The sequence below is a fragment of the Rhinatrema bivittatum genome, chromosome 16, assembly GCF_901001135.1.
Source record: "Rhinatrema bivittatum chromosome 16, aRhiBiv1.1, whole genome shotgun sequence".
In the NCBI taxonomy this organism is placed as follows: domain Eukaryota; kingdom Metazoa; phylum Chordata; class Amphibia; order Gymnophiona; family Rhinatrematidae; genus Rhinatrema; species Rhinatrema bivittatum.
This window is the reverse complement of record NC_042630.1, coordinates 61,956,915-61,976,376: the sequence shown is the minus strand read 5'-3', so window position 1 is coordinate 61,976,376 and position 19,462 is coordinate 61,956,915. Positions and strand designations below refer to the sequence as shown.

Sequence of the window (19,462 nt, the reverse complement as noted above, 5' to 3'; positions counted from 1 at the left end):
GGAAAATGTTTGTTGATTGTGCATCATTAAAACCTTTCAGGTATCTGAAGGTCTGTATCATATCTCCCCTGCACTCCTCTCCTCCAGGGGATATATATTTAAGTCCTTCAACCTCTCCTCATAAGTAATTTGATGGAGACCCCCTGCAATTTTTGTCATCCTTCTCTGAATCACCTCCATCCTGTCTCTGTCCCTTTTGAGATACGGTCTCCAGAACTGAACACAATACTCCAGGTGAGGAGCTTTGTCTGAATTATCAGGAAGGCTCCTCATACAGTAAAAATGTTGCCAGTAGTAATTTATGGGTTTGACAGTTGCTTGGTTTTGATTGATTGTAAATATTACTACCTTTATCATAAGGCTTGGTGGTAACTGCACAGAGTGGCAGTTACTATCCTTGAAAGACGTAGAGATATCCTGTACAGAGCTTGCTGGGCAGACTGGATGGGCCATCTTGTCCTTTTCTGTTACTATACGCCATACGTAAATGTGTCTAAATTACAGATGTAAAATCTACTTATATATCCTTTTAAAATTTGAAGTAAACATACATGGTTGTATCATTTATGTATACTTATCTGGATAACTCCAGACTTAGATGGACAAATTCCAGTTTATCCAGAAAAGTAGCAGCAAATGCTTCTTAGCCAGTTAAATCCAAAAAGCACTATTTATCCATCTAAGTAGCACTTTTTGCACTTATCTGGCTAAGTAAAACAGCCAGATAAGTCTTAAAATGCTCCTTATCTAGATAGGGGTAGATTTTTAAAGTTATGAGCGGGTGTAGATTTGTTCGCGCAATCCGGCGCGAACAAATCTATGCCTTATTTTATAACATGCGCGTGCTGCCACGCACATGTTATAAAATTCAGGGTTGGCGCGCACAGGGGGGTGCACAATTGTGCAACCTGCATGCGCCGAGCCGAGCAGCCTGCCTCCCTTCCCTCCAAGGCCACTCTGAAATCGGAGCAGCCACAGAGGGAACTTTTTTTCTGCCCCCCCCCCCCACCTTCCCCTCCCTTCCCCTACCTATCCCACCTCCCAGCTCTAACTAAATCCCCCCCTACCTTTGTTAAGAAAGTTATGCGCTTCCTCTATGCAAATTACTATCAGGAAACGCCTTCTACCTATATGCTGATGACATTCAGTTCTATTGTCTGTCTGGATTTGTAAGGGAAGAGCAGCTTTTAGATTGTAAACATGTCCTATTTTTTCTCTCTCTTTTTCAGTGAAAACCACAAAGAGGAAGCCCTAGTTTGATATGAAATAATTCTATTAATTCCTCACTCATGCACAAATGATCTCTCACACCTTCCCTCTATCTCATTCATGCATGTTCTCTCACACATATGAATGTACCCTTTCTCACACACAGGATTCCTCTCTCTCTTTCTCTCTCTCCCTCATACACACACACATTTACATACAAGCTCCCTCTCTCTAATTTACACAGGCATACATGCTCATACACCCTCTCTTACACACATGATTCCTCTCTCTCTCTCTCTCTCTCTCTCTCCCTCATACACACACACACACACACACAAACACACTCTTACATGCAAGCTCCCTCTCTCTAATTCACACAGGTATACATATTTATACACCCTCTCTTTCACCCAGGCCACTCCCTCTCTTTGTCCTAGAATCTGCAGGGGAAGAGAGGTCCATTGGCCTCCTTTTCACTCAGGCTGCCAGCAGGATGGGGTGAACCAGTAGCCCCGCAGGTGCAGCAGTCTTCAGATGCCAAGAAATGGGGTACAGTGGTGGCCATGTGACCTTCTTCATTCCTCAGCTGCCAGCGGCATGAGGTGAGCTGGGAGCTCCAGTCTACTGCAGTTTTTGGCCGCTGGTGAGATGGGGTATGCCAGCGGAATGAGATTTGCTGGCAGCCTATTGGGTCATCTTTTTCACAGCCACTGTGGAATGGGGTCTATTGTGGCTTGCAGGGCCTTTTCTAGGCACGGGTTTCCAAATTCTGGTCACCGCATCTCAAAAATGATATAGTTGCAATGGAAAAAGTACAGAGAAGGGCAACCAAAATGATAAAGAGGATGGAACAGCTCCCCTATGAGGAAAGACTGAAGAGGTTAGGGCTGTTCAGCTTGGAGAAGAGACGGCTGAGAGGGGGATATGATAGAGGTCTTTAAGATCATGAGAGGTCCTGAATGAGTAGATGTGAATCGGTTATTTACACTTTCGGATAATAGAAGGACTAGGGGGCAATCCATGGAGTTGGCAAGTAGCACATTTAAGACTAATCTGAGAAAATTATTTTTCACGCAACGCACAATTAAGCTCTGGAATTTGTTGCCAGAGGATGTGGTTAGTGCAGTTAGTGTAGATGGGTTCAAAAAAAGTTTGGATGAGTTCTTGGAGGAGAAGTCCATTAATTGCTATTAATCAAGTTTACTTAAGGAATAGCCACTACTATTAATTGCATCAGTAGCATGGGATCTTCTTGGTCTTTGGGTAATTGCCAGGTTCTTGTGGCCTGGTTTGGCCTCTGTTGGAAACAGGATGCTGGGCTTGATGGACCCTTGGTCTGACCCAGCATGGCAATTTCTTATGTTCTTATGTTCTTATGTCTCCTTCCACATTTTCTAGACCCCTGTTATGATCTGATGGACCTGTAAGTGCCCAGGGACTATGGATTAGGAACCACTGCTCTATCTCATGAAGACTCCCTCAGATTGTTGGATAAATACAGTAGTTAATGATGCAGAAAACCCATCCTTTTCTTTCTTTCTCTCATTTTTTGAGTTTTTGAATAAATTGCAATTGTCTTCCCAAAATATATATCAGGCACTGTTATCTGAGTACACACAAGCCAATAATTATTGCACAATATTCAGAGCTCCATATTCAGTGCCATTTATCCACCTAAGCTAAGTCTTAGACAAACTGTACCATTTCAATATGTGGCCATGCTCAGCAGTGTGTAATTATCCAGCTTTCATTTTATCTGGCTAAAAAGTTAGCTGGATATGTCAGGAGAGGAATGAAAGCATTCCAGAATGGAGTCAATTCTCCGACTAACTTAACCAGATAAACATCAAGAAATGATGTCTTCCAGTAATGACTGAGCTCAGTCAGCTGGCTGCTATAGAACATTTTTCAAAAACAAATGATGTCTCCAGGGTTCATATCCCAAAAGAATGACTAAATGAATTTAAACAGACCTAAGTCACCAAGCTCTTCAGTCCACAGATGCAGAGCCCATTAGCCAAGAAGGTAAGTGATGGGATTAGAGCTGACTTTTATTTTAGACTGAACATGCACACATATTTTCTAATATGAGTGAGATATACAATTTAGAAGCTTATAGTGATTGCTCTTGTCATGTTATTCTCCCTTGTGATTGTAAATCTGATGTAAACCTGATGTAAACCTGATGTGGTAACGTTAATTTCTTGATTATCAGAGGTCAGAATAAATGTGTCCCTTATCATCTAAACCAAGGTAAAATTTGTAAAATATGTTTTGCTTTGTGTTTTAAGTAATGTCCTGGGGGTGGCTGACAAACTGATCCGTCACTACAGTAAACAATAGAATCAGGTAAAGATTGAAGAGTCGTGGCTCACAACTAACCCAGAAAACATTCAACAGAACATCAGCACAAATCAGCAGCTTCTAATTCTAGAGGGGAAGGAAAGGAAATTGCTGACTAGTCATGCAATGATTCCATTCACCTGAAAATAAAACTGAGATTATGATTGCACATTTACAGAGCAAGCCTTTCCTGATTTCTGAATTAGATTGTCTTTATTATAAAATGATGCCTATCCTAAAGGCAAATATTCACTTGAGCGAAATACAATTCATCTTATAGTTTGATCAATTAACTAATCTTGATTTGTGCCAGTACTGTTGAAGGTGTGATATTTCTTTCTGAATTATATAAAGTATGGGAAACTGGTTTCATGAGCTTGGTGACATTGGGGGATCATTTCCTCTGTTTTGCAGACTCTGTGCAGGTGCTGCTTACTCACACACAAGTGGTTAGATGAATACATTTGTGGAGTGGTCTTGCAGGAAACTTACCTAAAAGCCCAAAATTCGAAAGTGGTTTAAATAACAAAGCAAATGAAGTTATCTATTAACTGATTATCTAAAACGTAAATATTTATAGATCTCTTTAATGTCTTCAGACTTAGAATTAACGCTTCTTGAGGAAATCTAATGCCAAAATCTTTTTCATTTTATCATAGAAAACTAGAATGTGTCCCTACGTTCTCCTTGCACCACTGTGATAAATCAGACAGCAGATTACTAATAACATGGTCTTCTTATGAAGCTTATTAACTTTGTTTAATACCAGCAATGGAACTTTATGTTAATCAAAATATCATCTTGCATACTTGGAGGTTGATTTTCTCCTGGCTGTACCAGCTAGTTACTTAGAGAATTTTGCCCAGCTGCCTTTATCCAGATATTCAGCCTGACTGCTAGCCTTAGGCCAACCTAGTTAACTTTCTCTGGATAGTACTTATTACACTGGTTTACATCAATTTTGCTGACTACAAGATAACATGTGATCTTTATGTATTTTAGTGTGCTGAATCCAAAAATCACATCAGTTTTCTCCAGTCACATCCAGTTTTTCCGCAAAATGCTGTCTACTCATAAACTCTTATAGCAAGAACGTAACATTATTATTTAGATATGCTGAATACGCAAAAAGATAATTAATGCGCAGAAAGACATGCTGAATATGCAAAAAGAAATGCTGAATATGCAGTTGGTTTAACCAATAGGAAGACTGCTTATTAAACAGTTTAAAACTGCTGACATCGGCATTTTATGGCTATATAAGCAGTGTGAAAACAGATGGCAGCATTCAGTAGTTCAAGAGGCTTAGAAGTTGTAGCAAATTTAATTCTGTTAAATCTATTTTTGTTGAATATCTCATCCAACACTCAAATAGTTCATGGACAGAGCTGGAATGATCCTGATATATTCTGTTACATTTATGGTTGTTTTACAACACCCAAACAAAGGACAAATATAATCTGACTTTGTATGAAAAGCTTATCATGCGTATTTCAGGGTTAAACTGGGTGACCATGACAAACCTTGGGCACCACATAAAGTGTGCAGGACATGTGTTGAAATCCTGAGACAGTGGACTAAAGGTCAAAGAAAAAGTCTCAGCTTTGGAGCTCCAATGGTGTGGTGAGAGCCCCAAAACCATGTTGATGACTGCTACTTCTGCATGGTAATTATTACAGGCATGAATACAAAGACAATATCTTCCATCCAGTACCCAAATCTCCCCTCAGCTATAAGACCAGTTGCTGACTGTGACGAAGTCCCTGTGACTATCTTCAGTACTTTGGAAAGTTCCGACGACGATAAATTCTGTCATTCCAATTTTTCCAAAGACATAAGAAGAAGAAAATGCCATACTGGGTCAGACCAAGTGTCCATCAAGCCCAGCATCCTGTTTCCAAAAGTGGCCAATCCAGGCCATAAGAACCTGGCAAGTACCCAAAAACTAAGTCTATTCCATGTAACCATTGCTAATGGCAGTGGCTATTCTCTAAGTGAACTTAATAGCAGGTAATGGACTTCTCCTCCAAGAACTTATCCAATCCTTTTTTAAACACAGCTATACTAACTGCACGAACCACATTCTCTGGCAACAAATTCCAGAGTTTAATTGTGCGTTGAGTAAAAAATAACTTTCTCCGATTAGTTTTAAATGTGCCCCATGCTAACTTCATGGAGTGTCCCCTAGTCCTTCTACTATTCGAAAGAGTAAATAACCGATTCACATCTACCCGTTTTAGACCTCTCATGATTTTAAACACCTCTATCATATCCCCCCTCAGTCGTCTCTTCTCCAAGCTGAAAAGTCCTAACCTCTTTAGTCTTTCCTCATAGGGGAGTTGTTCCATTCCCCTTATCATTTTGGTAGCCCTTCTCTGTACCTTCTCCATTGCAATTATATCTTTTTTGAGATGCGGCGACCAGAATTGTACACAGTATTCAAGGTGCGGTCTCACCATGGAGCGATACAGAGGCATTATGACATTTTCCGATTTATTCATCATTCCTTTTCTAATAATTCCCAACATTCTGTTTGCTTTTTTGACTGCCGCAGCACACTGAACCGACGATTTCAATGTGTTATCCACTATGACACCTAGATCTCTTTCTTGGGTTGTAGCACCTAATATGGAACCCAACATCGTGTAATTATAGCATGGGTTATTTTTCCCTATATGCATCACCTTGCACTTATCCACATTAAATTTCATCTGCCATTTGGATGCCCAATTTTCCAGTCTCACAAGGTCTTCCTGCAATTTATCACAATCTGCTTGTGATTTAACTACTCTGCACAATTTTGTGTCATCTGCAAATTTGATTATCTCACTCGTCGTATTTCTTTCCAGATCATTTATAAATATATTGAACAGTAAGGGTCCCAATACAGATCCCTGAGGCACTCCACTGTCCACTCCTTTCCACTGAGAAAATTGCCCATTTAATCCTACTCTCTGTTTCCTGTCTTTTAGCCAGTTTGCAATCCACAAAAGGACATCGCCACCTATCCCATGACTTTTTACTTTTCCTAGAAGCCTCTCATGAGGAACTTTGTCAAACGCCTTCTGAAAATCCAAGTATACTATATCTACCAGTTCACCTTTATCCACATGTTTATTAACTCCTTCAAAAAAGTGAAGCAGATTTGTGAGGCAAGACTTGCCCTGGGTAAAGCCATGCTGACTTTGTTCCATTAAACCATGTCTTTCTATATGTTCTGTGATTTTGATGTTTAGAACACTTTCCACTATTTTTCCTGGCACTGAAGTCAGGCTAACCGGTCTGTAGTTTCCCGGATCGCCCCTGGAGCCCTTTTTAAATATTGGGGTTACATTTGCTATCCTCCAGTCTTCAGGTACAATGGATGATTTTAATGATAAGTTACAAATTTTTACTAATAGGTCTGAAATTTCATTTTTTAGTTCCTTCAGAACTCTGGGGTGTATACCATCCGGTCCAGGTGATTTACTACTCTTCAGTTTGTCAATCAGGCCTACCACATCTTCTAGGTTCACCGTGATTTGATTCAGTCCATCTGAATCATTACCCATGAAAACCTTCTCCATTACGGGTACCTCCCCAACATCCTCTTCAGTAAACACCGAAGCAAAGAAATCATTTAATCTTTCCGCGATGGCCTTATCTTCTCTAAGTGCCCCTTTAACCCCTTGATCATCTAACGGTCCAACTGACTCCCTCACAGGCTTTCTGCTTCGGATATATTTAAAAAAGTTTTTACTGTGAGTTTTTGCCTCTACAGCCAACTTCTTTTCAAATTCTCTCTTAGCCTGTCTTATCAATGTCTTACATTTAACTTGCCAATGTTTATGCTTTATCCTACGATGAAGATTTTGTGGCCTCAGAAGTTGATGCCAGAATGTGCCAGCCATTCACTCAAGTTGAGTTGAATGACCTGGTACGAGATGTTGATCTGCCGAAGTCGTCAGCAGAGTTACTGGGTTCAAGGCTAAAGGAAAAGAACCTGTTGGCTCCCAGGAACACATTTATGGTTTGTAACAGGGAGAAAGAGCTTCTGAAATAGTTCCATATGGACGAGGAGCTTGTAAACTGCTTTGATGTCAAAGAACTTATTCAGTCAATGAGATGTGATAGTTATGAAGCTGTCGAATGGAGGCTGTTTATTGACAGTTCAAAGAGAAGTCTAAAGTGTGTGATGCTTCACAATGACAATAAATTATAAGGCTGTGAATTTGTTTTTCACAAATTAGACAATGTCAACGATATTGTCTAATTTGTTATTGTTCGGTAGCCCCGAAAAATGAAGCGTATTTCGTGTTAGTGTGCACTAACGGAGTTACTGTGCACTACATATCAGTGTGCAGTAATACAAATTAGTGCACACTGTTTTTCTAGCTAACAAACTCTTCTAAATTGATCATTTTTAATTTTTACATTGCATTTTTTTAGTGCACACTAACATTAATTACAGCGCACTACTACATACTTAGTGCGCTGTAAGTTCTATTAGGGTGCATTAAATAACCTGTTAGGGTGCACTAATTAGACTTAGGGCCGGATTTTAAATGCCCTGTGTGCGTAAATCTGGCTGGATTTACATGCGCAGGGCCCTCGCGCGCCGGCGCACCTATTTTGCATAGGCCGCCAGCACGCGCACAGCCCCGGGACATGCGTAAGTCCCGGGGCTTCGTAAAAGGGGAGGGGAGGGGGCATGTCTAGGGGCATGTCCGGGGTCAGGGGAGGTTTGGGATGGGACTGGGGGCGTGGCGCCGACCCAGGGGCGTGGTTGAGGCCTCCGGACCAGCTCCCGGGTCGGGTGATGGCATGCCAGCAGCCCGCTGGCGTGCGCAGATTTATGCCTGCTTTCGGCAGGCATAAATCTGCCAACAAAGGTAAGGGGGGGTTTAGATAGGGCTGGGGGGGTGGGTTAGGTAGGGGAAGGGAGGGGAAGGTGCGGGGGGGGGTGGAAAGAAAGTTCCCTCCGAGGCCGCTCCACGGAGGGAACAGGCAGCGCGTGCCAGGCTCGGCACGAGCAAGTTGCACAAATGTGCTCCCCCTTGCACACGCCGACCCCGGATTTTATAAGATACATGCGACTACGCGCGTATCTTATAAAATCCAGCATACTTTTGTTCGCGCCTGGTGCACGAACAAAAGTACGCGCTCGCGTAATTTTATAAAATCTACCCGTTAATGCGCATTAACATCTATTTAGTGCACACTATCTCGTTCGGTGTACTGTGCACTAATGCTGAGATAGTGTGCACTAATCGGTTGTTAGTGTACAATAAGGCCCATTAGTGCGCACTAACGCACTTTGTTGGAAATTGCCGAAAAAAAACCAACCTATAGGAAAACAAAATTTTCCGTGGAGCACCTGAACTGAAGCCCAACCCGAAAGCTTTAAATGAGGCACATCTCTAATAAATTAGCTTCCATTCCTTTTGCTCACTTGGTAAATATGAAAGAAACTTACGAATCCATGAGAATCATTCTTCAAAATATCAGGTATAATGATCATTGCTGGATTTAATGTGGCAATCTGAAGGTTATAGCGATTCTTCTAGGACAAGAAAACGGATACACAAAATGTCCTTGTTTCTTGTGCCTTTGGGATAGCTGAGCAAAGGCATAACATTATACAAGGAAAGAATGGCCCGCTAGAGAGAAATTTAAGATCAGTGAAAAGAATATTAAGAATGAACCACTTGTTAATCCTCAGAAAGTGTTGCTCTCCCCATTGCATAAAAAATTGGGACTCATGAAACAGTTCATTAGGGCTTTGGATCAAGATGGTCAGTGCTTCAAGTACCTGCGTACCAAATTTTCTGCTCTTTCACATGAAAAGTTGAAAGTTGGCATATTTGATGGCCCGTAAATTAGGCTTCTAATCAAGAAAGATAATTCCTTAGTACCATGAAAACCATGGAAAAGGATGCTTGGACTGCTTTTTCTGACATGATCACAGACTTTCTTGGCAACTTCAGGGCCGAAAAGTATAACCTTTTAGTTCAAAATGTGTTGATTGCTTTTCAAAGACTGGGAGCAAACATGAGTGTCAACTTGCATTTTCTTGATAGCCATCTGAACTACTTCCCCTCAAATGTTGGAGCTATAAGTGAAGAACAAGGAGAACACTTCCACCAAGACATCAAGACCATGGAACATAGATATCAAGGCAAATGGAACACAAACATGATGGCAGAGTACTGCTGGTGTTTACAGCGTGACAACCCTGATCATATCTATTCCAGAGCAACCAAAAAGAGAACATTTCTCCCTAACACTTACAATTTATACAACTATTGCTCTCTTGGTTAGATGATAGACTCATTTTTTGCATGAAACAAATATATTACATGCTATCGCTTCTTCAGAACTTCATATTACCCTTGATATTTGACTTTATAATCTTCAATCAAACGTTTCTCATTTGTGAAAAGATTTGACGTATTGCATATTTTTTTGCTTCATATTTGGAATCAGCGCCTTTCATTTGGGTAAAATCAGCAAAAATAATTAGGTCAGCAGAAAACTTTTTATCAGCATTGTCCAAAGTAAAACCATTTTGACAGTGGGTAGTGGAAAACATTTAGAGCACAATTTTTTTTCTGATTAACATCAAAAGTTAGCCAAACACACCCTTTGAATATTAATCTCCCAGTGTATTTTTTTTCACCTTGAATATTATTCTTATCTGTCCTGTTATATGAAATGATAAATTAATTTGTACAATCAGTATTGTTACATTAATTTTTACACTGATAGTTATTGACAGAACAATATAATACTACTTATTATTGTTATACCACTACTGGACATACACTGCATTGTACAATGGTAATAAGTATTCAGATACAATAGGTCCCTACTAAAACAATTACAATCTAAGTAGGTACCTGAGACAATGGGAAGTAAATTGATTTGCCTAAGGCCACAAAGAATATCAGTGGGAGAAGAAGGATTTGAACTCTGATTTCAATGGTTCTCAAACCTTTAGAGGAAATCCTCCTTTGCATTCTTTCTAATTAATACAATTGTCTTTCCTCTGTCTCCTCCCCAGGATTCCATTCTATATTCTACTTTATATGAATCAGTGTGAATTCCGAATGGGGCACTGGGGATGATCTGCTCTTCAGCTTTTGGTACTATATTCATGTTTTACATGCATCAGTGTAATAACTGCATCGGGCTCTGATGAATATCTACTCAGTAGCTGTTCATGCAATGTTCATGTCAATATGAGTGATCTCATATCTGCATGAATTCTATAGCTATAGCTGATTGTGCTATATATATATAATCTTTCCATCTATCTTTGTGATGCTTGATGGGATGCTGATTATAATCCACTCTGCCCAGTTAGTATCCCTGTTTTGTTCTTCATTTGTGCAAGCTTTCTTCATGCTTTGCATATACAGTGTGTCTATGATACCTGCAAGGGGTCTGATGAACATCATCTCTTCATGTCATATTCATGCAGTCATAAGAACATAAAATCCTAAGAATTTTCCATACTGGCTCGGACCAAAGATCCATCAATCCTAGCATCCTGTTTCCAATAGTGGCCAGTCCAGGAAACAAGTATCTGGTAAGTACTCAACCATTAAATAGATCCCATGCTACTAATGCCAGTAATAAGCAGTGGCTATTCCCTAAGAAAGCTTGACTAATAACAGTTTATGAACTTCTTCCTCAGGAATTGCCCAAACCTTTTTTAAACCCAGCTAAGTTAACTGCCTTAACCAGATCCTCTGTCAACAAAGTCCAGAGCTTATTTGTGTATTGAATGAATAGTAATGTTCTCTGATTTGATTTAAATATGCTATTTTCTAATTCATGGAGTCCATATATTGATGTGATGATTGCATGGGATGCTGATGAAATCACTCAATGAATCAATTCCTAAAGGGATTTAAATGGCTAGGGAAGGACTTATTTGGTAGAGATGTGCTTCGGGTAAAATGTAATGTTGGGCTTTGTTATGGGGCCCCCTCGCAGGAATTTCATTTTTCCCGCGGTTCGGGTTTTTTTTTCGGGGGCCCCAATTTTTGGGTTAGTGTGCACTAAACTGGCAGAGTTAGTGCGCACTATCTGGAGTTAGTGCGCACTAACACAAAAATGAATATTTTCCGAAATTTTGAAAAAATTAAATCATTTTTCGGTTCTCCCGAACCATTCCGAATTAGGCAATTTCATTGGCATTGCCTAATTTGTGAAAAACAAGTGTGCATCCATATTATTTGGTAAGAGTAAAGCTTTTGAAAATCTGATAAGGCTGAATGGGTAAATTGAGTCCCCCTAATTTTCACAAAGAGATCAATATTCAATATCCTACTTTACAGATAAGATAACCAACTAATTTGAAAGTTATTCTTAATTGAATATTCCAGTGCACTTCCTGGCCAGATTTGCAATTCTAGTCAGTTGGCACTGAAAAACAGCAATAACCATTTGTTTAAATAAGGAAAACCAGTCAGCAGTCCCTCTGACTCCCCTGCATTTACATCCCAAGCCTCCACATCCTGAGCCCCCTTCCCTTGTTCTTATCTCACCCCCCCCCCCCCCACACACACACACACCAGAAATCCAGCAGCCAAAACCTCCCTTCCCCTCCCATCTTCATTAAAAATAAATTCCTAAGTGCAGGAGTCAATTCCTCCCTTCTCAAACTCTTCCCCCCTTGTGCAGTGGCAAAATCCCCCTATCCAGCAGGAGAAGGACACAGTTTTACCTCCTCTGCCCCCGTGCTAACTATTATAGGCCAGCATGATAAGAGCCTATCATTCCTAATTATTCATTTATTTTCTGCACTGTCAGTGAACAGAGCAATCCTCATTCAGAAAAAACTTCTGCTCAGCCTGGAGCTGGGGGTGGGAGGCTTTTTCATAAGAACATAAGATCTGTAATACTGGGTCAGACCGAGGGTCCACCAAGCCCAGCATCCTGTTTCCAACAGTGGCCAATCCAAGTCACAAGTACCAGGCAGGATCCCAATATTATACAGATCCCCTGCTACTGATGCCAGTAAGAGCATTTTTTCATTGTCTTGAAAAAAATAATAAAAAAATCCCCAAAATGAAATTAGCCAGCTCATCCCCCTTCCCACAGCCCAAATGAAAGAAAAGAAAGGAAAAAATCCTGCAGATCCATGGGGTAGATTTTCATAGGGTTATGAGCGTAAGATATGTGTGTAACTCCCAAAAACCTACCCCCGTACGCGCCAAGCCTATTTATGTCCCGGGGCTTTCGAAAATGGGCGAACCAGGGGTGGGGCCAGGGGCGTGGCGATGGGCCGGGGTGGGCCCGAGGCATGGAGGTGGTACGGGGTGGGGCCAGGGGCATTCCCAAGTCCTATGGCACATCGCATGCCAGCAGCCAGCCGGCACGCGCAATTTACGCCTGACAGAGGCAGGCGTAACTCCATCGAATAAGGTAGGGGGGGATTTAGGTAGGGCTGGGGAGTGGGTTAGATAGCGGAAGAAAGGGAAAGGTGGGGGGATCCAAAAAAAAGTTCCCTCCAAGGCCGCTCCGATTTCGTAGCGGCCTTGAATGAAATGGGGAAAGCCATTGGGGCTCCCCTTCGGCTCGGCGTGCGCAAGGTGCACAAGTGTGCACCCCCTTGTGCGTGCCGACCCCGGATTTTATAACATGCGCACGGCAGCGCGTGCACATGTTATAAAATTGGGTGTACATTTGTACGCGTCGGGTAGCGCGCAAAAATGTACACATACACACACCCCCCCCCGCGCGTAAAATTTAAAATCGGCCCCATAGTGTCTCTGTGATCACAATTAGACTGAAAAGGTAATGGCTGTGCTCAAAAGAAGCAAGAAACTCATGAGCTGTAGAGTTATGCACTCTTCCCACTTTTGGATTAATAAATTAGAACAGGTAGGACAAAATGGGGGTAATATTCATTCAGCTGATGAATGAATACTTTATCCTGGTAAGTTTAGCCGGATAACGTGTCCTAGATATTCAGCGAGATAAATGTACTGCTGAATATATTTCCTAAAGTTTTCTTGCTACATGAAGCCGGATAACTGAAAAAAAAAATAACTGGATATGTCTGAAGCTTTTTAATTATCCTTGTGAGGTCAGATAACTTGCTGTCAAGTAGCACTGTCAAAACAACAAAACACAAGTTAATGGGCCTGACACCTGATTCTCTATCCTACTCAACATTTATACATACTACTCTGTCGGGTGATGAGCTCCCCTCCCCAAATCCTCTCCTAAATTAAAGAAAACTGTTGTGATCTGCAGGTTGCTCCCCTTCCCCCCCCCCCCCCCCCCACACACACTCATTCCCCATTTTTAACTATAGCTTTATCCTGCTTCTTCCCTGGACCCTCCCATTCATCTGCAAACCCAATTCCCTACCTCCCACCTCCCGACTCCCCTCATCCCATCCCCAGGATACCAAGCACCACACCCCACCCCTGCTGGGAGCGAGTTCCAAACTCACCTGCTTCTGGTGTTCCAGCGAGGTTTCTGTCAGCAATCTGGGCAATTGGGACTGTGGGTTGATGCAATGGTCCAATCAGCCAAATAGCATACAATGCAGCTTTTGTTATACTTCTCAATATAATTGAATATCTCAATTTATAGAAAGTTCAGCAAGAGAAGACACAAGCGTTGCAAACAGAAAAATTGACAGAAGGATCGTCATAACACCCGTATGTACAGATGATTTTTCTTGCATGAAATGCCCGGGTCATAAATAATCATAATCATAAGTCCATTTTTCAGATGTGCATAAAGTGCCACATAAATCTTAATTTTTTTTCAAAGTTTTTTTAACTGCAAATTAAAAATGGAACTTCCCTTAATAATTAGAAGCATTGGCAGCAGCAGAAGAGCTTGTTCCTGATGCACCCACACCCAACATACCATTATGTTACATCCAAATCTGCATCATGGGCATTAAAGGAAGTATCAGTGTCTTTATCTAGTATCCAGATGCCACATCAGATATGTTTAAAATGGCCATGCCTTGATGGAATGGTCCAGGGAGGAAGCAAGATTAAGCTATAATTCAAAATGGGGAACAAGTGGGCCCCACATGCAAACCACAACAGTTTTCTTTAAGAGTAGGTTGGGAGAGTCCATCAGGGCTATATATAATTTTGGGGGGGTGTTTTTTTGGCAGGGGTAGACTCATTCTGCAGTCCCCCTATTTGTTTTTCTTTACACTGTACTTAACCAGATATTTTTTTTTAAGATATCTAGTTAAATAGTAAGTTATCCTGTTAAGGCTAGATAATTTTACTCCTGCTCTGAAACTGTTCTAAGGTCACCCAGGTAAATTAGGAGCTCATTTAATAAGCATTTTTCCCATAGTCACACAATGGCCCTTAGATGGTTATAGTTAAAAATCAGCTAAGTTAGGCGTATAACTTAACTGCTCCCCAGATTGCCTCCGTAATGCCAGATATTAGCCCGATAGTGACATATCTGGGTAAAGTCTAACTGAACAAGTAATTCAATATTCCAGAATTTTCCATTTAGATTGAAAACCTTTGTGTTATCTGTCCAAATGGCTTTGAATATTGACTTCAATAAAGTCAAAATATATTTTTGATTACAACAGATACCAAAACAACAGAGAGGGCCAAATACCCCCATGCCGTCTTGCTGGCTACTATGGAATAATAACAGACATATATTTATCTTTTCTATGTTCTGGCTGGTTCTGACATATTACTTCAGTATATACGGGAATATTTTGTGATGTATATTGCTTAATTTTGTTATTTCTCATACATGATTAATCTTCTTTCTTTAAATCCAAAACTTGATCACATAAACGTGGATTACCTTTCCTCTCAATTTAGCACCCTATGGAGCATGACTACAGGGAACCAGAAAACCACACCAGCGTGACAGAATTCCTGCTTCTGGGCTTCTCAGAGTTCCCGGAGCTGCAGCTCCCTCTCTTCTCTCTCTTCTTATTGCTCTATCTGATGGCCATGCTGGGGAACCTCCTCATTATCTGCATTGTATGTGCTGATCAACACCTGCACACCCCCATGTATTTCTTCCTTGTCAATTTATCCATTATAGATATCTGCTCTTTGACCACCATTCTGCCAAAACTTCTGCTCATCTTCCTGACAAACAGCAGTAACATATGTTTCAGTGGATGCATTCTGCAGCTGTACTGCAATATAATTTGTATAGCTACAGAATTTCTGCTTCTCACTTTCATGGCGTATGATCGTTATGTTGCAATCTGCACTCCCCTGCATTATAGCATGATCATGAATAAGAGGGTCTGTGCTCTTCTAGCAACTGTCACATGGGTAGCAGGATCATTAGAGCCATTGCCACACACTATTGTCATATCCCAGTTTTCTTTTTGTGACTCCAAAGTAAATCATTTCTTCTGTGAAATCACTGCCCTGCTGAAACTTTCCTGCGTGAAAACCTCTGTCATTGACGCTATGACTTTTGCTGCTGTGATAATTTCAGGTTTCTCCTCATTTCTCCTAACCCTGACATCTTACGTGTTTATTATCTCCACCATCCTGAGAATCCGTTCCACGGAGGGTAAAAGCAAGGCCTTCTCTACCTGCTCCTCCCACCTCACAGTCATCATTCTTTTATATGGGATGATGTTAGGAGTTTACATGCAGCCCAGTTCCAGGGACTCTACTAAATCAAACAAGCTGCCTACTGCACTGTACATATTCACTCTCCCACTGTTAAACCCCCTGATTTATAGCTTGAAGAGCAAAGAGTTAAAAGTAGCCCTGAAAAAAGCCTTAAGCAGGAAGTCAACATTTGTGAGCCACTAAATACTTTTGTAAGACAGCTGCTCACCTGATGGATTCTAGTAACTCTGCAGGACTAAACTGAATCTGTTTGCTAATGGTGGAACTGCATATGTATTTCTTAGAGAATGCTCAGAACATAAGACCCACAAAAAATATTGTATTTACAAGAGAATCTTTTTTTGTAGCATCCAATAAAAATATTGCAATCTTATTCAGTTTGTTCACTAGGGGCTATTACCCAAGAAACTGATCTGAGCGTCATAGTGGATAACACATTAAAATCATCAGTTCAATGTGCTGCGACAATCAAGAAAGCAAACAGAATGTTGGGAATTATTAGAAAGGGCATGGTGAATAAAACAGAAAATGTCATAATGCCTCTGTATCACTCCATGGTGAGACTGCACCTTGAATACTGTGTACAATTCTGGTCGCCACATCTCAGAAAAGATATAATTGTGATGGAGAAGGTACAGAGAAGGGGGACCAAAATGAGGAAAGACTAAAGAGTTTAGGACTTTTCAGCTTGGAGAAGAGATGGCTGAGGGGGGATATGATAGAGGTGTTTAAAATCATGAGAGGTCTAGAACGGGTAGATGTGAATTGGTTATTTACTCTTTCGGATAATAGAAAGACTAGGGGGCACTCCATGAAGTTAGCATGTGGCACATTTAAAACTAATCGGAGAAAGTTCTTTTTCACTCAACGCACAATGAAACTCTGGAATTTGATGCCAGAGGATGTGGTTAGTGCAGTTAGTATAGCTGTGTTTAAAAAAGGATTGGATAAGTTCTTGGAGGAGAAGTCCATTACCTGCTATTAATTAAGTTGACTTAGAAAATAGACACTGCTATTACTAGCAACGGTAACATGGAATAGACTTAGTTTTTTGGTACTTGCCAGGTTCTTATGACCTGGATTGGCCTCTTTTAGAAACAGGATGCTGGGCTTGATGGACCCTTGGTCTGACCCAGTATGGCATGTTGTTAAATGTTCTACTCTGTCAAAGAGAAAGCTGCCATTAATTCATGTTGTGGTCACATAGATTTAAAAGATAATGTTGACATGGGTGAAATACTAAACTATTACTCTTGCCAATTAATTTTAATTCTAAAATTTCCAAGAAAGTAGCTGAGAAGGTCAGATAATTTCATAAGGTTAGTGAGTGTATAAATATGACTAGATTTGGGATTACTGAAGATCCTGGGCATTACCTAAACTCGGGATCTTAATGTGATTAAAAGTAGTATTTTTAAATAGTTAATTTATTTCAGTCATTTTCACCATCTCATTTGTTTGATTTAATTTCTGCCATAAATCTTTTTACTGTCTCTGTAAGATTCAGTTTGTGTTCAGTTTTTTTTGCATCCAAAGGTGGTAACACAAGTTAATGTTTTGCAACTATCCATACATTAAAAAAAGAATAATCCTGATGTAAGGATTGAGGAAGAATATCTCCAGAAACCCTTCAGAATACAAGTTTTGCATTTGCAGCAGATGCAGAGTTTACACAATAGTATGGTTTTGCAGTGACACATGACAAACATTTCACAAAAGGCACTTCTCGGATTTACGGTCTAAAAAGACACCAGCAGCTCAATAGCAGCTTTCAGAGGACTAGAAATGTATTTCTTATCTCCATTGAGCAACTGGTTGTGGTGAACTTAAGCCTAGAATTATCATTTTGCTATAATTTTTATGAAAATAGTGCCTGTGCTAAAAAATGTGGTGTGGTTAGTCTAATTTTACTGGTACTGTATTTTAGCATAATACAAGTTAAATGTATTACACTCATGCTATTTTCACATCACTGCTGAGAGAGAGAGAGAGAGGGGGGGGGGAGAGAGAGAATATCTTTATAAGGGTCACCTATATTTAAACTATTTATATCACTGTAAGATAGGCAACTGTTAACTCGGGGTGAAGTTTTGGTGGTGGGCTAGGTTTAGGGGTGCAGTTTTACATGCACAGTCAGAGTTATGAAGAGCACAGTAGACATCAGTGAAGATTTTATGTGATTTGGAGTGAATAAAGGTACAAAAAGATTAGATTTATACAAAATAATCTCAACCTAGCTTGATGTACTCTACCTAGCTGCTATCAAGCTAGATCAAGAGAACATTGTACAAATCTCATCTTGTGTTCCTTTTATCACTCCAAATCACATAAAATCTTCACTTATATCACTTGTGCTATTCATACCTCTGACAGTGCATGTAAAACTGCACCCCAAAAACTAGCCCACCACCAAAACCTTACTCTGAGTATTGAATGCTCCCTTTTACAGTAGAATAAAAAGTTGACTAATATGTGAGCCTATACAGATTTGTTGTCTCTCTCTCTTTCTCTCTCTCAAAAATATATGGTATTTTTTACAGGTGTTAGGGCCCTTATGCAATATGATAAATAGCCCCCTAATTTAACAATAAAGGTAATTCTACTTAAAAGAAAACAATACTTTATCTTAATGGATTTTATTCAAAGAAAAATAAAATAAGCTTAAATGGCTAGCTGCTCTATCCCCACTAAACTGGGGCTAATATATTTCTAATTTCTTATTAAAAGATTAAATATCCAATCAATACATTATTCTTTTATAACAAGCTTTCTTTCATTGCATTCTTATTTTTCATATCATACAGTTGGTGCAATCACAGAACTAATCAAAGGTCTATGCCCAATCAGTTATTGCCCCATATACTTATGTCCTAATACAGAAACAACAACCCTTTTCCCTCTAGTCTAGATTTCATGAGCCAAACTATGCTGATGTATCTGATGCAATAATAAAGCAAGGTTTTGTAATGTTTTTCATGATATTACAAAAAAAAAAACCCTGCTAGCACTGTATTATGACTATGGGTCTAGGTACAGATATAAAAATAACCCACTTTCTAAGATTTGAACATCATTTCATAGGATATCAGTAACTTAGTAAACAGCAGACTTGCTAAGCTTCAAAAAATATATATATGTATTTTCCACTGTTGTACTCTATATAGCTGACCTATGAAAATTGAAACCTCAAGACCCACAAAATAAAGATCTTTCAATTATAAATTCTACTGTTTCTCCCTTTACTTAGTTCTCCATATCTTAGGACTGCTATATCCCACAATGAAATAAGGCTCAATTAAACCAGATATTGA

General features: G+C 40.1%; 1 protein-coding gene across 1 annotated transcript; it reads left to right on the top strand.

Annotated features, from left to right (window-relative positions):
* The first annotated feature begins 15,377 nt into the window (after positions 1 to 15,377).
* LOC115077769 (olfactory receptor 1F12-like) lies at positions 15,378 to 16,334 on the top strand. Its single transcript, XM_029580054.1, has one exon. The coding sequence runs from the start codon at positions 15,378 to 15,380 to the stop codon at positions 16,332 to 16,334; it is 957 nt and encodes a 318-aa protein (XP_029435914.1).
* The last annotated feature ends 3,128 nt before the right edge of the window (positions 16,335 to 19,462 follow it).